Source organism: Malaclemys terrapin, chromosome 3 (assembly GCF_027887155.1).
Source record: "Malaclemys terrapin pileata isolate rMalTer1 chromosome 3, rMalTer1.hap1, whole genome shotgun sequence".
Taxonomy (NCBI): domain Eukaryota; kingdom Metazoa; phylum Chordata; order Testudines; family Emydidae; genus Malaclemys; species Malaclemys terrapin.
Genome location: NC_071507.1, coordinates 99,412,423 through 99,436,903, shown reverse-complemented (window position 1 = coordinate 99,436,903; position 24,481 = coordinate 99,412,423). Strand labels below are relative to the sequence as shown.

Genomic DNA, 24,481 nt, shown 5'->3' with positions numbered 1-24,481 from the left:
ACAGCCCACTTCTTCGGATGCATCCGAAGAAGTGGGCTGTAGTCCACGAAAGCTTATGCTCTAATAAATTTGTTAGTCTCTAAGGTGCCACAAGTACTCCTGTTCTTCTTTTTGAGTAATAGATTAGATTCTTGGTACTTTTAGTTATTCTGCACTCAGGAAACAAGACAAAGCAGCTGGATAATTGCCCTCCAGGGGGATTCTCTCGAACAGAGGGGGAGCCGTGTACATCTCTGCGTAAAGGACGTCAAGTCTGGGGAGGATAGGCCATTGCCATGACATTCTCCCTGACCCTCACCAGCGCAGTGGTCCATATGGACCAGTGACAGCTGACATAACTGAGAGCAGCCATTAGATCATTTTAAATTATACCAGTGGTCATTTCAACCCTTTACTGTCCATACACAAGGATGAGCTCATCCACCACTGAAATGCTGCCACATCTGGAATGAAACGTTGAAGAGTGCGAAGGAGAAGAAGCTGGGCAATGACTATGTCAGGCTCCTCTAAATACCCTATAGAGTTGGGCATGCAAGGGGGAGCAGGCTGCACTGCCTGATGAGGTTCAGTAGTGGGCAGACTTCCCCTGTATAACTGGGGGGCTCAGGGATGCAACTTGCCTCTCAGCGCTCCCCCTAGGACAGTACAGTTCCACATCACCCCTATTCCAGGCTGTGCCTAACAGGCACAATCAAGTGACCAAGCATAAATTTAGCAATATACTTTTAAAAATTTCAGTTCTTCCATACACAATTACATACTGTGGTAGAATCAGTCTGGTCTGTAAACGTTTCTGGATATGTTTCAGAAAGAGTATTAATTGTTTACTATTGAAAAGTGGTGAATCAATGAATCATACTTTTGGTTACATTGACTAGCAAACTAAGAGGCTAGCTAGCTATTAGCTATGTCAGATGGATGGATAGATGGAGTGATGCAGCGTATTTCTAAGAAAGCCCTAATGAAAATCAGTTATTTTGCTATTCTGGTAGCTTGCTGGCAAAAGCTTCTAAATAAAGACAGATTGGTACTTGTAAGTTGCATTATCTGTCTGTGTGTGCATTTCTACTGCATCTCTCTGCATAATACAGTGACTAGGTGGTAATAAAATAAAGAAAGAGGCTCTGAGGTCAAACTCTGTGCCTCTTAGCTTGGTGCAGTCAGTGTAAAATCAAATATTAGCCACCCTTGTTCCAGGATCTGTGCTGGTTTCTGCTGATGCAGAAGATGCTGTTCTCTGGCAGTGGAGGAGCATTAGGGGCTCAACCTCTCCTTTTGCTGTGCACCCACAAGTACCCAGCAGAGACCCAAAAATAGACATCACTGGCCAGGGACGGGAGGCCAGGAGATGAGGTAACTCAGCACGTTGTTAGTGCAGTTTCTCCAGGACTTGTATGGAGCCACCAACAAAGATCAAAGCTGTCTGCCGCTAGCAGAGACAGCAACCATGGGCACACGTTGATGCTGCTTTCAGCAAATCTTCCTTGAGGTGCAGTGGACCTGAACAATGCAGCGAGATATAGTTTCCATCTGCTTGTGCTAACCAGGGTGACTCTGACTCACTGTACTTAGAAGCTGAACCAGGCTTAGATTTAACATTTCATATTATTGGGCTACACAAGCCCTGTTAGAAAGTGACATTAATGACAAATTGTATCACTTTCAACCAAATCACATCTAGAACTAAACATTAAATTTAGAAAGATGGTTTAAAATATAAATAACATTTAGTTGGTTGGTTAAATGTTCGCATAGAGGAGTGAAGTTCATGGAGATCTCAGTCAGTGGAACTGAGTCAGACCATCCATTAATAATAGTGACATAGTAACATCTTGATCCTTGTACATTATTTATCAGAGTGGTTCCAGAATACCAAAAGTGGCACACAGAAATTAATAATGGGGCTCAGCAGTATTAACTTAATGGCCACAGAAAATTAATTTAGGCATTCTGTTTACACTTTGAAATCCAACTGGGAATGAATCTGTTAAGGGAGACACCCCAAGGAAATATTTCTTGCACATGCGTCTCATTTGTCTATATCTGATTTGTCGTCATCTTGCACAAACATCCCTCACCCTCTTCCATGCTACTCCATACTCATGGCCCCAAGCCTTGAACTGATCCACAAGTCCTCTACCCTCTCCTCAAGTCCTATTTAAGTCTTATAGGCCATGACACCTATAAGAAAGTAGCAGGTTAATTTTTCCACTTCCTTAATATCTTTGTTGTATAGAGGTTCCAGAGCTGAGAGCAATTTATCGTGGGCAATCACACCACAACCTTGAATGCCTAAATAGGGATACCTGACACTTACTTCATCTACTTCTAACAGTATTTAAAATATATATATATATATAAATTGTCTATTCCCCACACTAGACCCTTTATATGTTACTTCTCTGCTTAGATTGTAAGTTCTTTAGGCAGGGACTGTGTCTTTGCGTATGTTTGTACAGCACCTACCAAAGCAGGGCACTGATCCAAATTTGGTCTCTAAGCACTATTGCAATGTAAATATTGAAAAAGAAGAATTTATAAGTAAGAAAGATTTTATCCATTAGGTTTTTATCCAAAGAATGGCTTTAGAATGTCTGCTTCTCTAAATGAAGCTAAATCATAGACTCAGGTTAATTAGACAATAAAAGACCTTTTAGGCCACTGTGGCGGGGCGACATCTCACTGGTGCAGTGCCTCCTGCTGGTGTTCTTGGGAATAAGCTCATCCAGCACTCTGAGCGCCCTCTGCTGGCCGATGTCTCACTTGCCTCAGGCCCCCATGTCCCTCCCGGATCCCGGTGCTCCTTACTTTGGGGTTCTGCCCTCCTCAGTACCCCTGCTCTGGGTCTCCCCTCCCAGGGGAACCCCCAACCCTACCTTGCCTCAGTGGCTACTGCCAGTCATCATCCAGCCCTTGCTCACTGGGGCAGACTGTAGTCTGTAATGGCCACTCATCATTGGCAAGGGGGTAGGACCTGCTGCCTTTGCCTATCACCAGGCTGCCCCTCTGCAGCTCCAGGAATTTCATAGGCCTTCAACAAGGCCTGCAGCCTGGGGGTTTACCAGACTAGAGCTCCCCAGCTCCCTTTGCCCTTCCCCAGCACTGCTCCACCTCAGGTACCTTACTCCCAGGCAGCTAGCCCTTTCTACTCCAGGGCTTAAGTGAGACTTTCCTGGCCCCACAGCCCTTTTATCCAGGTCAGCTGTGGCCTGATTTAGCCAGCCACACCTGTGGCTGCTTCCCCAATCAGCCTAGCATGGCTGCTGTTAATCCCTGTTCTTCAGGAATGGGGCAGCCGCCCCACTACATCACCTATTCCATCCCCTCTTCAATGCAGAATTATTTCCTATAGTATATTTTCTAACAGTTTGTCCAGTCTAGTTTTAAATGTCCCATTTTAAGGATCTTCCTTCATTTATCTCTACCACTCCAAAAATTCTTCTTTCTTTGTAGTATTAACATCTTTCATATATTTATAGACTGCTATCAAGGTTCCTCTTAATCATCTCTTAGCCCAGCTAAACATATATGCCTTTTTAAATATCTCCTTATAAATCAAACCCATCAGCCTCAAAATTATTTTTGTTTCTTTAATCTGATTTTACCACATTATCAGCTTTGTGCTCTGAAAAGGTTTATCATCTGCAATCACACCACTGCCCTGAAGTAAGGATTATCATTTCCATGCTTCATGTAATGCCTCTGCATATGCAACTAAGAATTGCAATGGTGTGTTTTGCTGTCATATCCCCATGCATACTCCCATCTATTTCACTGCCCACTCTCACACCTAAGCCTCTTTCAGCATTACTTCTTTCCAATTTCTACCTCCAATTGGATAGCTTTGTTTCAGGTTCTTTTTCCCCATATGTATGTGTGACATTGCAAGGTGCAATCCAGACCAGCGAGGGGCTGTGTCACCCCTGCCCTGCAACTTTGGGTTCCTCACAATGCTTTGCTGTTGTAGCTTCAAACTTGGGTTGCTCACAAACAGCCTGCTAGCATGCAGGTCACACCATGAGTGTCTGTGCATAGCTACAGCCCTGGTCCAGCAGCTCTGACCCCACCAGCCTGTCAGCAAACACCAGACACGCTCTGGCTTTCACTGGCCTTGGCTTTCACATGAGGGGTGACCCCAACCCACTCCCAGTCCTGGATTCCCTCCCAAATCTGTGTTCTGCACTGTCCAGCCCTCTCCTGAACTGTCCAGATGTATTAGATCCATTGCCCCTCTAAGAGGTCAATATACAACAATTTGCCACTTTAAATGGAATTACCCACACAGTTCACAACACTGGATTAGTTTTGTTTAAAAACTAAAACAAGTTTATTTAACTACAAAGAGGGAGATTTTAAGTGAATACAACAAGTAATGAGGCATTAAAGTCAGAAATGGTTACAAGAAAAATAAAGAGAGAATACTTTCTAAACTTAACAAATTAGACTTGGTTCAAGGTGAAGTTCTTTACCACATGTTTCCAGTAACATTAGGGACAAAATTCTCAGGCCAGGATCTGCTCTCAAAGTCCAACAGATATTTCTTTTGAGATGGATAGGATGAGAGAACTTGAGGTGTTTTTGCCCCTTACTTTTATAGTTCAGTCACCTTTTGAAATCTATTTTCCTGACAGTGACCCCTAGATAAAGTTCTTTCCAGCCCAGAGCAAGTAGATATGGCATCTTGTGGGGAGAGGAGTTATGCTGTTTTATTTTTTACTAAGGTGCAGATCATCTTTGCCTTCTTTCTTCCCCCTGTCACTGCCTGAGGACTCTGTTTACAGCTTATATGCAAACACACATCCCTTTGTTTAAGACAGGTCTTCCTGACCAGTTTTACCTAACTGGGGCTACCTGAGTTTGAATATGTGCCTTTAACATCCTACAGGGGGATTTCATAACTTTACACATAATGTTGCTACATACATTTCTCAATGATATTATTAACTAGTGAGTTATTACTTTTCAAATGATATCTCACAAGGCATATTTTGTACAAGGATTATTACAATAGTGGGTAGGGTGCGAATACAGGGATGCATTCGGTCACTCTGAGCTTACATTCTCTCAACTTGAATCTCATTTGTTGTAGTCTTTATTGCTATTGTTTGTGTTACAGGTGCCCTGGTCAGGATTAGAGACCCATTGTGCTAGGTCCTGTGTAAACATAGAAGTAAAAATATTCTTTATTCAAAAGAAATTACAATTTGTGATAAGGAGCAACATGCTGGGGGGGGCGGGTAATTGATCAATCTCATAATAGACCAATATGTACATATACAACTATCAGAGTAACAGCCGTGTTAGTCTGTATCCGCAAAAAGAAGAACAGGAGTACTTGTGGCACCTTAGAGACTAACAAATTTATTAGAGCATAAGCTTTCGTGGACTACAGCCCACTTCTTCGTATGCATCCGAAGAAGTGGGCTGTAGTCCACGAAAGCTTATGCTCTAATAAATTTGTTAGTCTCTAAGGTGCCACAAGTACTCCTGTTCTTCTATATACAACTATATATTTTTTGCAGTTACATCATGAAATATGTACATTCCCCACATGCTTCTCAGTAGCCTGTCCCATAGCTATTGAAAAATTGGCCAGTTATTTTCAGTCATTGAAACGGAGCTGGGCTTTGAGAAGAGATAGTAGCCTTCCAATATAATTCAGTGAGGGCATTCCTTTCGTAAGGGGTAAATGGAAGAAAACACAAAGCAGTTAGTGGGCAGAGCTTCCAGAGAGTGGGAGAGGATCTACTGAAAGAGATGCTGAAGGAATGGTCAGAGAAGCAGCAAGAAAATCAGGGGATGTCAATAACAAACCTAAGGAAAGACTATATTAGTAAGGAGGGAGTAACCAACTGGGACAAAGGAATTAGAGAGGTCAAGAAGGATGAAGAAGGAGAACTAGGCTCTGGGATATAGTCAAGAAAGGGTCAAAAACGAGCTTGGTGGAGATCCAGGGTGGAGACAGATAATAAGCATTTGAGCAAAGATGAAAGGGAAAGGGACAGTAGTTGAAAAGGGAGCTATTCCCATGTTTCTAATCTCTCTGGCTCCCTTTGGCAATTTGGTGTTGTCTGTGAATTTCATTAACATGCTGTTGATCCCCTCTTCCAGATCATCATTGAGTTGTTAAATAAAATCGGACAACATTGATCCCTGCAGTATCCCACAAGGCTCTTCCCCCAACTGAATAAATTGCCATATGTCATGAGTGCTGAAGTTCCACCAATCAGTTTTCAGTCCATGTGATAGAGAGAGGTTTTGTGAGATGCTTTACTGAAATATAAACATAGTATATCTACCACATTCTGATCATCCACCAATTTGTTTGATATATACACACACAATCAAATTTGTTTAGCTAGATTTGATCTTTATATATTCATGCTGATTATTGCCCATTGCTATATTATCTTCTAGATGTTTCTTTTATTATTGGCTTCACTATTATATTGGGGACTGACATTGGATTTATCTGATGGCAATTGATAGCATCCCTCTTTTTTGAAAATTATTATAATATTCACTTTTTTCAGTCTTCTTGTATCCTTCCTGATTCTCCAGGACTATTCCAAAATAATTTGTAGGGGTTCAATACAGTTTTTAAGCAATTGTGTTAATATTTAAGGACGTAAATCATTTAGACTAGTTGATTTGTATATATTCAGATTTTCTAACCTTTCCCTTAGCCATTCTTTACCAATAATTAATTACATTTTTAACATGGACTGGTTTATTCTCTAGTTGACTGAATTTATTTTCTTTATTTCTCTTTTAAAGACATATTTTTAAAAGGAGATTTTAAATCCATCGCTAAAATATTTAAAAAAGCAATTTTTCTATATAGGGCCTGATCTTGCACCATTGAAGTTAATGGGAGTGGTGTCATTGACTTCACTGAAAGCAGGAATGAGCCCATGAGGAAGAGATAAGAGAGCCTTTAGGAGGGATTTTTATTAACAAAGGGCCTGCTGTCGCACTTTTATTAACAAAGGGCTTCCTCACAAGAGTAGTGTTTGCCACCTTAGGCTCCATACAAACATTTTAGACTGGTGAGTGATGCAGAGTATCCTTGTATAGGGATTCATTTTAAGGGCTAAGAGAGATTACTCTATCCCCTAATACTATCTGTCTTCCAAGATAACCCAGTTGTGTTGCACTTTAAACCTACAGGACATATCTGAAAATAAGGTACATTTTAAAGTACTGGAAAATTAAATTAATACTAATATTTAGTGTATGAACCAATATTACTACTAATAGTAATATTTTATCTGGACAGTTTTGTATAGATGGTATGAACATACTTAAAATACAGTACACATATTTGGAACAAAACGACATTGAATATTCTAAACCTCCTTCTGAATGTGAACCCATTATTAAAGCAGTTTGGAAACTTGGCTCTACCATTCTGGGCTTCCCTGTGGTGTAACAAATTATGTCATTTTTCAGAGAGATGGATAGTGCCAAGAGGAGTCATAACAAAACTTAAAGTGAAGGTTGCTTTTGAAACACGATTCATAGATACAGCAATATTGGTATATAACAAAAAAGGACTTTCTCACCATGGGAATTTTAAGAAAACTCCATTGAGCAAGATGGAAAATTCCTGTAACAAACCTTCATGGTTTTTATTGGTACTTTTTAATATAAGACAATAGTGCCATCTGCAGTAGATTTTTGTACTTAAATTAACTTGTCAGAACAAGAACATGTTCTTTGTTCTTCTTTTAAATTAACATTTGCGTTTGTCTGAGGTTTTTCTTTTTTTTAAATAATTCACCTTTTAGATGAAGACCAGTAGTTCTCACATGGTCTATACATTATTGTTTCACAGATGTTTAGGTGAAAGTCAGTTCGTTGCACACAATTGTCATTTGTGTTTTGTAAAGTGCTACATATATCCCTAGTGGTACTGTAGATAAATAGTTAATAATAATAGTAATATCCAAGAGATGTGCCTGAGCTACTAAATATTAATCTGCATTACAACCCCCTCAATGTTCAGAGCTGTTTGGATTCAGGTTTTGGGTTTAGCCCAAGATCTATTTAAGATAGGTGGATGCTAGTACCAGATTTTGAATCTGAAACCAGGTTGCAGGTGAAAACCAACATCTTGCCCAAAATTTTGAATTCCATTGATTAATTTTTGCAATTTTTTCTTTTCTTTCTTAAAATTCCTTAGAGCTGCTGTTTGGCAGTATTTTTTTTTTTAAGTGATGAGGACTGGGGGGAAATAGCAAATACTATCTCGGCCATAATAATAGGTTGATTGTTATACATGCTATATCAGGAAATGTCTGTATTGTATAGAAGATATTGCTATAAAGAATGTTATTTAGATTGCAAAGTCAAGTACTTGAAAGTTAGGAAATACCAAATTTTTGATTGCCTGTGCAACCTTTAATTCTGCTCCCTGTATGTCCATCCTGTGCACTGAATGAGGCTGAGATCCTGTGGAAAAAATAGTTGGTGATCATGCAATTATAGACTGGATTATAATTCATAGCACGAGAAGAGCAAATTAAAATTGCATGGGCAGCTCTACATTTGGCATTTTCTAACTTTCAAGTGCTTTGCAACCCAAATAAAATTTTTATTATAGCTTTTGTGTGACCAGAATTGTGACTTCCTGTGTTACCCTTCTCAGCCGCAGTAATTGAGAGTTTTGCTGCTACAGAGCTATGTATCAGCTCCCTGACACACCAACTTATGTGTCCTGCCAGCAAACTCTTCAGGACTCTGCCAGTCCAGACCTTGTCTAACAAGTAACAATCAATGAATCCCAACTCCTGAGATCTCCAGAGATGGCTTTCTGCAGTGTCCAGCCCTCTCACTGAACACTCACATAGGTTATTACGTTAGCTGCTCCCTTAAAGAGATAGTATCCAGCAGCTTATTACCTTAACGTGGGTTAACAAACACTGTTTTAATCACAGCATTGAATTGGTTTATATTAAAAGTACAAGTTTATTAAACAAAAAGACATAGATTTCAGTGATTCCAAGTATGAGGAATAAAGTTAAAAAGGGTTACAGGCAAACAAAAGTAAAAATACTCTTGTAAGACTAAAACCTGATTTAATAAATTAGAGTCTCTTGTTCAAAGAAGTGTTTCTTACCAAGTCTCTTTGACGCCATAGCTGACCAGACTCTCTGGCCAAGACCCTTTGCAGAGCTCAGAGTACTCAGTTCCTTTGCCTCCTCTCTGCTTATCTTTCCAAAGTTCATTGATCCTGCTTCAAGAGGAAGGAAGTCTTCCTGGGATGCAGTCTCCATCCCCCACCGAGATTAAGTGGTCAGCTTTCTCTACTTGCTGTCCTGGTGGCTTTGTTTAGCTTGCATGTTAATGTGCTTTCCTTGGTCTTTTGTCACACCTAGTCAAACAGGTGGAACCACATTCCTTTGTCTGGAACAGGTGTGGCTTAGGCACTGCTTGCCAAATACATTTTAAGAACATACTTCCAGCACATATTGATAAAGTCCTTTCTGGATTTACTGTACATACATAACACAAGAATATTAATGATCAGTGAGTTATTAGTTTTCCAATGATATATTACTTGCCATCTTTTGGGTATATATCATGATAACAGTATGTCAACTGGCATTGGGATGCTCTTAGGGTCACAAAATTGTGTGTGTGTGTGTGTGTGTGTGTGTGTGTGTGTGTGTGTGTGTGTGTGTGTGTGTGTTTAAGATAAAGGTAAAAAAAAATTGTATGTGCAACTGTAGCAGCCTCCACCTCTTATCATGAATCATCAGCAGGGTCTGACTCCTAAACCTTCAACACTACAGCATAATCTGTTACTATTTGAGCTGCCAGACTAACATAAACTGGCAGTAGGAGAAGGCAGTTTTCCCAGAGTGGGAGGGAAACGGGTCGCTGGGTCCAGGTGCTGGGCTGAAGTCTGGTTAGGGGGAAGCCCTGCCTGCCCCCCCCCCCTCTCTCTCTCCTCTGCCCCTGGAGTTGAGGATCCTCCTGACTTGTTTGTTGCCCCCAGAGGAGGGATTGTCCACGAGGGCCATGAGGTGTGTCTGGGGGAGGGGAATGTGGGGAGCCTGATCCATATATCTCTCCTTGCCTGGGAGAGGGGGAAAGCACCTGACATGGTGCTCTTTGGGATAAATGGGCCACTGGGGCCATGCGCTGGGTTTAGAGGTTTACAGTGAGTAGAGAACCAAGCCCAGTTCTCTTCCCACTCCTCTCTGACAGCTGCTCTGTGGCAGTTCTCTGGTGCCGCTATGGTGGTAGCATGAGCTCAGCCTTGGAATGTTCATTGATTTTTGACAAGCTTCCAGAAATTTCATGAGGCGTACAAGTGGGAGAAAGGAAATAACAATTTTTAATACGTTCATTCTCTGCGAAATTTGAATATGATTTCATGGGACAAAGAAAAGGCACTGTCATAGCCCAGAGGGGTTGCACCTGCCATTTTTAACTGGCCTGCTGCAGACAATGAGCATATGAAAGCTGTTCAAATACAAGGTCACAAGAAACCTTTATATTCTGCCTAAGGTTGTGGGGGAGTCTCCATCATTTGAAATTTTTAAATCAAGATTGGATGTCTTTCCAAAAGAGATGCTCAACCTCAACCAGAGGTTATGGGCTTGTTGCAGGAATCATTTGGTGAAATCCTGTGAAACTGGAGGTCAGACTGGAGGATCTAATGGACCCTTCTAGCCTTGGCATCTATGAAATGGAAATTGTTATGCAATGTAAATATAGTAGTTGTTACCAGATTCCTCTATTCTGTCTTAGTTCGTGACTGTCAGTTATCAGTATATCAAGCTTCAGGGTTATAAAATGACCATGTTCTGTAATTTACTATCCTATGATTGCCACAGGATCAGTAGCCCACTTGTGTCCTTGATGCTTTCCTCCATTGTCTCTCCCTCTTTTTTCCTATCCTATTAGGTTCTACTTCAGCAGGGTACTTAAGCACCTGTCTAATTTTAACCATGTAAGTAGACCCACTGAAGTCAGTGGGACTGGGCACTTGCTTAAAGTTAGGCAGGTATTTAAGCCCTTACTGACTCAGGGTCTTAAGGGACCAGTTGCTGTACCCAGTGCAAGAGCAGGAGAACTAAAACTGGTTTTACACTACCTTTGTAACTCCCCAGTTCCGAAGCTAGCCAGGTTCTGAGCCATTCTTGCAGCCACTGGATCACTCTGGAGCACAACATAACAGAACCCCAGCCACGCCCCGTTTTACCTTTACACCAAGAGTTTGGGGGGCAGGAATTGACGTAGAGCTGCTTATGCCAGCCCTGTGCCACCCAGGGATTCCTTCTCACAGGGTGTTAGTTGGACCAGATTTACAGCCTCTTTCCACCCCTGCAACAATGCAAAGGGACTGTAGCTGAGCCAAGAATCTGGCTCAGACTTTTCAGTGTTAGTTTTTAATTAGGTGGAGGTGCTTATTTAAAAATATGGGAAATTCATATATTAGGTTCTACAAAGTATCCCCAGTAGCGATCTCTCGGCTGCCCATCACTGATGTCAACACACTACAATTCAGAACCCTTCAAGGTCTTTCAAGAAGTCAGCAAAAACTTACAGCATCCCAGAATGCAGATGACTGTATCAAGCATCATTTACCTAATGGCACTGCCTGTCTCTAATGTATTCAGATAAATATAAACTTTTTATATATAAATATTTTATCTTCAAACGTTAATAATTCACAGAATAGTGCACATGCCCCAGCTTGATTTATTGTGGTAATATGCTATGGTAATAGGAAATTAAATAGAAAGTCATTAATGTAATGATATTGTAACTTCAAGTTATATCATCAATATTTATTTCATACTAGCATTTCCTCTAGAGTTTTTATTATTTTCAATATTTACAGTGACTGCTTTAATTTTTGCTTTCATTTGTTAATATATGCTTCAGCGATCTTGAGTCAATTTAAGCCTAGAACTGCAGTGCCATCATATATTATTTAAATCTAGTATGAGAAGACATTTTTCTACATAATAAAAATATTTCAGAGTGTATGCATTTCTCTGTTGTTTAACTTATCTTTTTATAGTCCCGTATAACGCACAGGAGGAGACTGCAACAGTCTTTCCACTGGCTTCAGTGGGCTTTGGATCTGACCCCATGGCAGGATGGCTTGCACTCAGTTGAAGGGGTGTGGGAGCATAGTATGGCACTGCATTTGACACTAAGGACTTGTTTACATGTGGGATAATACACACACTCTGAAGGGTGTGATTTACAAAGTGCACTAAAGTATTGAGCATTACTTGGTCTGTGTAGACCCTGCTGGTGCACACTGAGGGTTCCCTAGTGCACCTTAATATAGCTTTGTTGAAACAGTACTATGTAAAGCACACTGGGGAACCTTTAGCGAGCACCAGCAGGGTCTACACTGACCAATTGATGAGCAACGTGTTAGTGCACTTTAGGAATCACACCCGTGTAGTGTGCATACTCTACTGTGTGGGCAATCCCTAAGAAAGGGGGCTTTGTAACAAAAATATTTCAAGAAATATTGATTGACAGGCTATAAAATAGTTACATTTTCTTTACACTCCACCAATCCCCATTTCCCAAATCTGCCTTTTTAACCAAATCTAAATGTTCACCATAATCTTTCTGTATATTTCAAGGCATATGAAGTGGTGATAAGATTCAGATTTCAAACTCAAAGCTTTTTAGCTCTCTGAGACAGTTGGAGATCTAGCCCATTGTTCAATTCAACACAAACTGTGTGTGCTATTTCAGGTTTCTGGATTTTTCCTTTTTAAAAACAAGAATGTTTAATGTAAAAACATCTGTTAATGCACACATAGCTAAGGGAAGATACCTCAGGAAGTTCAGTTCTGATTTTCTCAGCATCTTTTACTCTGACACACTGCCACATACAACACATAAATATTATGGTGCATTCAGTAATGCAAAATATGTTGGGATTGACATCAGAGCCATGACTTTGAATTTCCTGACTTTAGTGTATATGAAATTCTTTAAAATGTTTCTTAATCATTGCAATATTTTGCTTTCCCTCTCCCCTATATTTCCCATTTCACTCTCCATACTTGTGGGCAATAAGAGGTGTAGCTTTACCCCACTCCGCCCATATTCACCCAATACTGTGGCCAGCAAAGCACTGCTGATGTATCAGGTGATATATGCTGCACCAAGTATTGGGCTGGCATATGTGACATTTGTCTTGAAACATGGTGGGGAACCAAGAGGGAGATTGTGGTTTTCTGAGTCACAGTTTGATTTCTGGGCTGCTCCTGGGTCAGTGAAACAATGCACTGCCCTGTACACAGGGTGTTGCCACGAGCCCTAAGTAAGGTACTATTTAAGACAAATAAGGATATCAGAAGCTGGCCCTTTCTAAGACAAGTATTAACGTTTTTCTTGCCCTAAGATTATTTTTCTCCTTTTTCTGCCAAACAGTGCTAGTTCAGTGCTTAATATCACAAAATCATTAACTGTCTTGTCTTTTTCTTTTTGTATTGTTGAATGGCTTCTCTGTTCCATCCTGGATATAATGTGGGGACATTTGTTTGCTGTTGGCAATGGTGTTATATAATTCACGCAATCCTCACAACGATGTATGGATAGCACATGGTGAGAAACATGATGAACCCATTGCGGCAGTAAACCAGGATGGTTATAGCAATTTTGAAGGGCCAAAATCTGCAAGCACTCCTAAAACAACTAGAAAAACAAAAGATAAAGCAACTGAGAAGGCAGAAAAAGAAAAGTCCAGTAAAGATAAAACAGCGTCTACATCTAGACCGGAATCTCAGGTAAGAGTAAATCCAGGAAGCCTGTAAATAATGTCTATGTGCAACCCCAACATTTCCTAGATGTTCTTTGGCACAAAATTATATTAACTTTCCCTCACTTGGTGGTTCCATATTTATAAATAAACTCTGTCCTCATACAGGGTGTAAAAGTGCTTGCAGGCAGCTAAACCAGAATAACTGGGACTACATATATTACTCTATGCCATGCTTTGTCTCCTTCCTAAATATGTAGAAATGTTGGACTAGATGTGTAAAATATGTTCATCTTGTGTTATATGATTGATGTATTTGTTTGGTCACAACACTATCATTTCGGAGACAAACTACAGCCAGCCCCTTTTGGAGATTACATGAAAGATATGTTGATCTCATGACTTGCACTTCAGGGGAATTCCTGGCCCGCGTACACATAGCCTAAGCAGCTATGCAGTACTTGGGATTTCCGAGGGGCCCAAGGATGAAGAAAGGAGTCTTTCAACCACATCCAGCCTCAGATCTGAAGTAGCTTTGGTGTTGGTTACAACCCTCCCATCAGGCAGCAAGAGTGGCTGGTGGAGCCACTTAGTTATAGATCTGCAGGCATTGCCCTGCCCACCAACTCCCCTCTTCTGAGGTAGCACTGAGGGTATCATTTTAATTTTAATCATCCTTCTATGGGAATCCCATAGGAAGGAGTTAAAGTGGAGGATGTCTCCATGAGGTTTTCATGAAGAATTTCTCCCTAATTGTTCTGGGAGGCCTCTTCATATACCTACAGCTTCCTTGTGATTCACATGGGGGAGGTTGGGGACATCCATGCTAACTATGGGATGCATCTTTAGCATTGTCCTCTGGTCCTTGGCAGTACAGCTTCAATGAAGCCACACTGTCAGGGCTTCTGCAACTGGAGGTGGTGTCCTCAGAAAATCAATAGAACCTCTGATTGTGTTAGATTTCTACCATCAGCTCTGAATGGGAAAAAACACGCCCACCTCCTCTCTGCATGTATCCTGACTGTTCAGAGAGCCCTTTGTAGGATGTAGGCAAAAGGTGACATGCTGCTCAGAGGTGGCTGAGACACTTTCAATTCAAAAGGAGCTCTGCACCTGAACCGATCAGGCACAATTGGCTTCTTAGGCAGAAAATTACCATCCTTTTCCAAAATGATTATCTCATTGGTAAGCTAGTGTCAGTGAGATACAGTTATTTTTAACATTGATATGCTTGAAATGGAATAAGAGAACTTTCATGACGATTTAATTACAGCCATCTGGTGTGCAGCCACTCCCTACTGAGTGTGAGCACACCCATGAACATCAGAGGATGGCATTAATAAAAAAGGCTTCCTTTGGCAATCACGCTCTACTAAGCAGTGAATATTAAAAGTGTGCAGGACTCTCAAATAAGTGGGAAATTATCAAAGAGCAGAAAAAAATGACTAGATCCTAAAAAGAAATAATGAATGTAGACTAACCAATAAGTTTAGTTCACTTGCTTTATTCCATTCCACCTTCAGCAGTCTGATCCGAACAAACCTTACTGGATCTTGCGTCTAGTCATTGAACAAAGTGAGGCAGAGGTGCTGGAACTGAAGAAAGACACAGAGAGAGCAGATGAGATCAAAGCCATGAAGCAAGCATGGGAGTCTGCAGAACCAGGAAGAGCTGTCAAGGTAATCAGAGCTCATCCTATTATAGTTACATTGTGTAAAAAGTCCCAAGGGTGGTTTGTGTCAGAACAGTGCCAATTAGGAGATCTGCATTCACTCCCCAGGAAGAGGGACAGTGTTGCATAGTTTAAAGAGTGAGAAGTACCGATGGGAGTGGATTAACAGACTTCCATGGGGACAAACCTGTAAGGAAATGCTTCATATTCATTACTTGGATCCTACTCCTGCAATCAGACCCACACAGCCCGATCCTTGCACTTGTGAGTATCTGATTGTGGAAACACGGCCCAAATTTCACAGAGAGAGATTTTGAAAAGCTTACTGAGGAAAAACATTGAAGTCAGGGGTAGTTCTTGCCTGAGGAAAGACTTTTGGATTTGGCCCACAGTAAACAGTATTTTTTGTTTATTATTACCTTTTACTGTTGCTAAACTTAATGAAATGCAAAAACAGTTTTTAGAGAATTTTTTTTAATTTTCCAAAAACCAGATTATAGTATTAAGAATACAGTCCAAACTTCTACAGAACCTCTCATTGCTTGTTAGTGAGTAGCACTTTAAATTCTTGTTTTTGTAAGTGTTCTGTTCTTTATGGTTAACAAAAGGTTGCTTTTACTGTGCAAGTGCTAATAGTTAAACAGCACCAAATCTAAGGGGAAAAGATATTTGTTTAAATATTTATTTTGATTGCTGATTTCTTATGTCAGTTCACACACTGACACAATATATGTTATATGATGCCATAACAGGAGGAAAGGCAATGTGTAAAACAGGCTTTGTTTCTCCAGACATATTTGCAGCACTAAATCTGTGTAAAAATCTCAATTTTTGCTTCCTGCCTCAGGTAGAGTTATAAACAGCCTACTGATGCATTGTTTTTAGATGATGCAGACAGCATTAGTATCATATATGTGGCATATACTGTATATATTCAGTATGCAAAGACTGTAGTGATAAGAAAGTCAGCCACTTGAGTTTTAAGCTGTTAATAAAATTGTATTGCGTCCTCTTCATTTTACTGAACCACAATCATGAAGACTTATTTAGGGGCTCCTGCCCATTCACTTAAGGAGCGCTTGACATAAATCGCAGTGTCACTTATTTCCCATGAATATGGCATGTTAAAACTAAATAACAGATGTTTTTAAAACATATATTGAAAACTGTTTTGTTTTCTAGGCTTTTCAGGAACGCATGCACTTTATTAATAAGTGCACACCGAAGGGTTCCACAGAGCCCACGGCTGAGCCTGAAAGTGTCAGTGTTGCACTGGGCCCAGGAGAAGGAGGTATGGGTATAACTTTGCTGCAGAAGAAGTTGTCCTACCTAGAAGAATTCTACTTTAAAGTTATTCAGAAGGAGTAATTACATGGCAGGCAGGAGGTTGCAGAAATGAAAATTCTGTGAATCACAGTAGTACAGACTTTCCCATGATGCATCCTAACATATGGCCCATGTATATCCTAGCCTGTTTTTTAATACAGACATGTGATCCTAGGAGATTAAACATCCCATTGTTCATTACTCTTTTGATCAGAAAATGCTTTATCATTAAATGCTGATGGCAAATGGATGACATAGCTCTCATCAAGGTTGTTCAGTGCACGTTGGGGTTCTAACTAGTAAACACTACAATAGTTATTTATGTATGTTCCTTGCAAAAACACATATCCTATTGAGCTATGTTTGATGTTAGAGGTCATAGCTGTAGAAATATTAAAAATGAATTCAGAAGCTGAAATAGTCACTGTGATTCAAGGACATTACTATCTCTTGATGTTCATTTTCTGTTTTAATATGATGCTTATGAAAAGGGCCAGACCGACAGTTCTGGAAAGTGAAGTACTAACCACAGAGCACATGCAGCACATACTGTAGCAGCGCAAGCTTCTCCACAGACTCTACAAATGCCATCCAACTTTCTGGTAGGGCATATTTCTAGGGGTAGTTCAGTTTTCATTCCCGAACGATCGCTGGACTCTGTGGGAATTCCAACAAAGGTAAAATTGTCCTGGTGGTTATTTTGTTGCAGCAGCTTTCTGCTAAGAATAGTACTGAGATCAGTCCACCAGAGAGTACACAGTATCAAATACCCAGGGCCGGCTCCAGGCACCAGCTTAACAAGCAGGTGCTTGGGGCAGCCAAGGGAGAGGGGCGGCACCTGCGGCAATTCGGGGGCATCAGGTCCCTCACTGCCTCTAGGAGCGAAGGACCTGCCACTGAACTGCCGCCGCCGATCGCAGCTTTTTTTTTTTTTTTTTTTTTTTCTGCTTGGGGCGGCAGAAATGCTGGAGCCGGCCCTGCAAATACCAATTTGATTGTAACAACTTTGGTCTCTGCGACTGTGGGTGGAATTCAAAAGTGTGACTCATATGTGCAAGAATCAAGAATATGCCCACACCCACTCATTAAACTGTTAACATTAATACATTGCCAAATAGAAAAATAATTCACAACTGTACATTTCAGAACATAAAGCACAAGAGATCGTCACCTAGCCCACCATGTCTTGTGTTTTATATGTACACTGCAATAGCTACTTCTTACATTCTAAATGGAGTTAAATCTGGAATTTTTATTTCCTTGTATACTGGATTGTAGAATAGAGTCCCTATAACTGCGGGTTATATGAGCTCTCATCAGGCGGTATGTGAGAAAAATCCTGTAATGGTGAACATATCCCTTACAGACCTTTTTATTTTTCTGTTTTCAAAGGTATATTATGACCCTATTTTAGATAGGGGTATGCAGTAGACTACATTATTTGGAAATGCGTATGCAGCCTAAAACATTTGAAAAGCACTGTGTTAAGGAATACACAGTATTGAAAAAATTCTGGGAAGCATTTCCAGCAGATTAACTTTCTGAGTAAAATTGTATCATACTCATTCAGTAAATCAGAAATGTTGATCATGTGTTTCATTTATCCTGAACCTGCTGATTACCCATCTTACTTGACACACATTTATTATTTTTAAAACCACAACTATATTTCATTCATATAATATAGTTCAACTGTTTTGGGTCTGGAGTGCTCAGAACATGAGTGCAAAATGATCATTTGATTAACACGGTCACCAACCACGTACTGAATGCCAGAATTTGAACTAAATTAAGCATGTGGTCTGATCCAAAGACTCTTGAAGTAAATGGGAGACTTTCCATTGATTTTGATGGGCTTTGGAGTGGTCCCTTAAAGAGTGGCAATTGGAAAGAGGGGCCTATGAACATTTTTGTGTGCAGTATCTTTGTAATTGTTGTTTTGTTCTGGAGAATAGTTGTCTGATGAATAGCACCAAAGGCACTTACAATTCTTCCTTTAGCACTCTTGCCAGACCACCATGTAGAAGGCTCCTTCACTACCCATATGCCGCATACACAGAGCCATAGGCCAGCTACCACAAATAAGGTACAGTAGGCCACAGCCAGCTGATATTCTGGGGGAGTGGCTGTCCTGGTAAAGTCCATCTACCATGACATTTGTGTGGGATAAGGAAAAGAAGATGGTATAGTTCTTGTACACAAGGCTAGATTAAGGTAGAAGCACTGTGGACCTGGGCCTAGGGGCGCAGTTCCTGGAGTCATGGTATGCCATCAGGAATTCAGCTTTAATTTTTAAAGAAGTTATGTTTCTAGCCCTCATGCTTGCAAAGAAAAACTTGAAATGTGAATCAAGTGTAACTGATGTAGTATCACTTGCCTGACTCTGCAGACAGCATGCGTAATAGCTCTCTGAGACATATGAAGTGGGACACAAACTCTCTGACAGACAGGAACATCTTAATGGGTTGTTGACTTGAAACCCAGTGCTATCCAGGGTCCTCCCCAATACTACCCCAGCAGAGGACCGTGGGCTAGGAGGAGAAGAGAACCTCCTTTCTTCCATCCTGTCTTGTCTCTGCTGTGATGAAAAAGGCCTCCCCACGTTGCTCTAGTGGGTAGTAGCTGAGGCCTCCAGGACAGACCTCAGTCCTTTTTAAAACAGAGACTAGTGATCCAGAGAGGGGGGAGTCCCAGTTTGACCAAAGAGAAGTGATGGTCCCCACCCAACACTAACCCAGACTGGACTCTTGTGTAGGTGGCTTCTCCTTCGCACTCAGGAAAGGGCCACAAGGGGTCCAACATTAAGCCAATCTAGCCCTGTTTGTATTTAAGATTAAAAATTCAATGGCTGAAAAAGACATCAGCAATAAATGAAAATGTTCTCCTCCCTGCCTGATGTACACAGGAGAGCAAGAACAGTGAAGCTTTCTGAGTAAATTAAACTCTAATCAAACCAAAACAATCTTGATTCATTTAATCCCATTGTCACAGAATGACATAGTGTTATGCACAAATTGTGTAATAAAAAACACAACTGATATCAACCTGAGGTAAAGTTGGAGCTGTAAAGAGAGGAAGCATTGAACATGTATAGATTTTTAAATATCCTGTTTAAAATCTTGAGTTTTATTCAAAGTACTATATCAGCAGTTCTGTGAATTCTATTTCCCTCCCCCCCTTAACAAGAACTTAGAGTCAAGTAATCAGAATGGAAAATAGGGAGTTTAGATATGCTAACTAACTTTGTGATTAGCTTTAGAGATGCCAATTTAGCGATTAGATTTCAGTAGTGATTTGGGCCTTCAATTTAATTTAATTTCTTGCTATTTATTAATTGAGTTTGTCATTATACCCATATACACAATTTAGGAGGATCGTGTAGCAGGTGAGAGCAATTTTTTTTAACAGCAATGAATGCGCATATAGCTTTTCATATGAAGCATTTAAAAACTCTTTTTAAAAATTAACTTGAAACAGCTACAGATATCTGCAAATACTGACACAAATGCTTCCAGCCTCGGAGTAAAATCTTTTAATGCTCAAGCACTATCTTTCTTGTTGCTGGGGAGAACATTCCAATAATATCTTTAAAAGCCTCTTGTTGGTTGCTGAATTAAATAAAGGAACCAGATACTTTCATAGAAACAAACTATAGTGAGCACCATTACATCTTGAAATTTACCCAAGTACGTGTAGTCAAATTTACCACTGCTTTTGCAGCATTTTGTAGTCAAAGTAAAAGGACTACAGCAAATACCACAGTGTAGTGTTTATACAGTGGTGTGATTAACATCACCCTGGTGGAAGCCATGACCCCGATGGATAACTATGTGGTGGCCAATAGTCCAGTCTCACCGACACCGAGGACAGGGGCTCCCAGAACCAGGACACCGAACCCTAGCGAGGGCCATGCTAGGAGAGGAGGCTGAGGATGGCTGACCCAGCTGACCCCCTTTGGATTGCTCCCACCCAGAGGACATGACCATGGTGGAGCAGAGAGGAGACCAGTATTGCCAAGGAAAGGGGTATGCCCCACTTGGAGACCCTACAGTCCCAGAAGGGAGCCAGCTGCCTCTGACCCTGAAGGGGAGCTGCTTCAAGTGTGCACAGGAAGGGCATTTTAGGCGTGAGTGTTCCTTCATGGATTGCAGCTATGGCCTGACATGGATGGCAGGCACTAGATATTGTAGGTGGGGCCCAGCCAAGATGCTGCTGCAGGTATGGGTCAAAGGAGCTGAAGTGATAGGCCTAGTAGTCTCCGGGTGTAACTATTATATGGGCAACCATGATAGAGTCCTCCAATATGTCAGATGCTCCGATCTACCCCGAGTGCATCCATGGGGACGTGTGACTCTACCCTGTGACAAACGTGCAGCTGAGGGTAGGAGGCCACATGAAGACTTGCAGAGTCAGCCAACAGCCACCCTGACCTATTTGGTCATCTTAGCGTAGGACTGGAAGTGGATTGGGGAGCTCCTCAAGCAGTGTAACAGAAATCCCCCACAGAAAGCAACCCAGAGCTGGAAACGAGCAGGCTTATGGGTCAAGACATGGCAGAAGACCCTGGAGGAGGGCTCCTCTGGACAGCCAGGGACACCGACTCAGCAACCCGCTAGCTCTGGGGACACCTGAAGAAGTAAGCCATGATTGGCTACCAGAAGATGAGGAATTTGTTTGGGAACAACAGGAGGACCAGACACTGAGCCCAGGGCCAGCTTTAGGAAGTGCGGGGCCCGATTCGACAGGGCCCCGGCAGGGATGACACACCCAGCGGCGCTCTGGGTCTTCCGCGGCAGTGAAGGACCCACCGCTGAAGACCTGGTAGAGAACCACCCAGTGAGTACATCCCCCCCCCCATCCGACCCCCACGCATGTCCTGCCCCCCTCAGAAACTGCAACCCATCAACCCCCCCCCTTCCTTGTCCCCTGACCACTCCTTCCCAAGTCTCCCCACCCTAACTGCCCCCCAGGACCCCACCCCCTACCCAACTTGCCCTGCTCCCTGTCCCCTGACTGTCCCGACCCCATCCACCACCACCCCAACAGACCCCCCGAAACTCCCACGCCTACCCAACCCCCCCTTCCCCATCCCTTGACCTCCCCCCTAGAACCTCTGCCCGATCCAACCCCCTCACACCCGCTTCCTGTCCCCAGGACTCCCTGCCCCATCCAACCCCCCCCACCCGCCCCGGTCTCGTACCATGCCGCTTACCCCCCACCGGAGCTGCGCCGGGACTGGGGCCCAGGCCGGAGCTGGGCCCAGGCCTGGGACTGTGCCGCCCGGCCGGGGCCAGAGCCATGCCACTTGGAGCTGGAGCCGCGCCGCCCGGCCAGAGTCAGGGCCGGGCTGGAGCCGCGCTGCGGGGCCGGAGCTGCTCAGCCGGGGCCAGGCCTGGGGCGCTCAGCTGGGGCTGGAGCGAGCCGCGGGGCCGGGGCCAGGTTGGGGCCAGGCTGGAGCCGGACTGGGCCACGCTGCGCCTCCTTGGAGCCCTCCTCGTGCCCCCCCCCCCGCCCCAGCTTACCTGCCGCTGCTTGTTTCCAGGCTTCCTGCACAAACATCTGATTTGCGGGAAGCAGGGGAGGGGAGGAGAAGGGGCGCGGAGCGTTCAAGGGAGGAGGGGGAGGTGAGTTGGGGCCGGGGACGGGGCGGACAGCTGCCAGAGCTTGGGAACTGGCTCCAGCTCACCACTGGGTGCGGGACCCTCTTAGGCGCGGGGCCCAATTCAGGGGAATCCAGGGAATCGGCCTAAAGCCGGCCCTGCTGAGCCACACCTGGGAGCAGGTGGCCATCTCTGATGGGGAGGATGGCAAAACCCAGTGGGCCCCACTTTGAACTCTGGAATAAGCAGCTTTACTGAGTGATGTAGAACCCCCAAAATGGTGACAGCTGCTGGTACCCAAGAAGTTCTGCTGGAGGTTACCACACTTAGGGAGAGCAAAGCCACTGGAGAGGGTGGCCCTTAGAGTCTTCTGGCCAGGCATCCACAAAGAGGTGTACAACTTCTGTGCCGTGTGCCCCAAATGCCAGCTGGCAGGGCCCAAAGGGATGCCAAAACCCTCCCTAATCTGCTCCCCATGGTGGGTGTACCCTTCAAATGGGTAGGAGTGGATTTAGTGGGCACCCTTCAGAAGAGTGCACCGAGGTACCATTATATATTAGCAATAATAGACTGTGCCATGCAGTACCCGGAAGCCAACCCGCTACACACAACTAATGCACCCACCATAGCGAATGAACTCATGAAGATCTTTATGCGGGTCAGAATACGAAGACAAACATTGACAGACAAGGGATCCAACTTCTCATCTGAACTGACGCAGGAATTGTGCAAACTGCTGAAGATCAAAGACCTCAAGCTTTCTGTCTGCCATCCGCCGATGGATGGGCTGGTGGAGCCATTCAGGGAGACACTGAAAGCCATGTTGAGCAAATTAATTGACGCAGACCCTTGGCACTGGGACCAACTGCTACCATCATTGCTATTTGCTGTACAGGAGATCCCCCAAGCCTCCATGGAGTTCTTGCCCTTTGAGCTTCTGTATGGGAGACAACCCAGAGGAATTTTGGCCCTCCTTTGGAGATCATGGGAAGAACAGGAGTCTCTGGTCATGGGCTCAGTGCAGTATGTGCTCCAACTACGAGTATGCCTGAAAACACTTGCCAAGGAAAACCTGTTGAAGGATTTGCCAAGGGAAACCTGTTGAAGGCCCAACAAACCCAGAAACGTACCCACAACAAGGGGGCACAATTGTGAACATTCAGACCAGGAGACAGGATGGTGATGTTACTCCTGACATCTGAATCAAAACTATTGGCCACTGACTATTGGCCGTCTGAAGTAGTAAGAAAGGTAGGGCCAGTGGACTATAACATCAATCAGCCTGTGAGATGGAAGAACACACAAATGTATCACGTCAACCTCCTGATGGCCTAGAAGGATCAGGAGAGCCTTCTGATAGCCCTGTATACCCCAGAATCAGAAGTGGGGCCTCAAGCCATGACATCCCCGGACCAAATCCCTGTGCCAGTGGGGTCAGAGCTCAACTCGAGGCAATAAGCCCAAATACTACAACTGACTCAGGCCTTCCCCATGGTGTTCTTGGCCCTCTCAGGGAGGACTCCCTTAACCCAACATCACATTGCAACGATGCCCAGACAAAGAATCATCAACCCTGCTGAAGATGTGGGAAGCACTCCAGGCTATGCTGAACATGGGGATCATTGAGGAATCCCACAGTGAGTGGAGGAGTCCTATTGTGCTAGTGCCAAAACCCAATGGCTCAACAAAATTCTGCATAGACTTTAGGAAGATCAGTGCTATATCAAGATTCAACAAGTATCCGATGCCTCAGGTGGATGAGCTACTAGAGAGACTGGGAACCCCAAGTTCATCTCCATGCCTGATTTCACCAAGGAATACTGGCAAATTCCCAGGACAAAGGCATCCTGGGAAAAGACAGCCTTCCCTACTCCCTTCGGCCTCTGTCAGTTCGTGGCCAAGCCCTTTGGCCTGCGTGGAGCAGCCACCACCTTCCAGCGACTGATAGACCAAGTGCTGCATCCTCACTACCAGTACGCAGCTGCCTATATTGATGACATAGCCATCTATAGCTGCAGCTAGGAAGACCACCTACAGCACGTCACTGCGATTATGCAGGCCCTCAAGAATCAGGGGCTTACTGCAAATCCTGCCAAATACCACCTGGGACAGAGAGAAGTAACTTACCTTGGG

At 43.1% G+C, this 24,481-nt stretch overlaps 1 protein-coding gene across 2 annotated transcripts in view; it reads left to right on the top strand.

Moving 5' to 3' along the window:
- Positions 1-24,481, top strand: part of ADGB (androglobin) — a 206,653-nt gene that overhangs the window by 175,928 nt on the left and 6,244 nt on the right. The window contains exons 30-32 of one of the 2 annotated variants that reach the window (XM_054024508.1): positions 13,591-13,778; positions 15,277-15,429; positions 16,605-16,713. In XM_054024508.1, the coding sequence (XP_053880483.1) occupies positions 13,591-13,778; positions 15,277-15,429; positions 16,605-16,713 (450 nt within the window). Of the gene's footprint in view, positions 1-13,590; positions 13,779-15,273; positions 15,430-16,604; positions 16,714-24,481 lie in introns of both variants that reach the window. The other variant, XM_054024507.1, reaches the window with a different exon arrangement.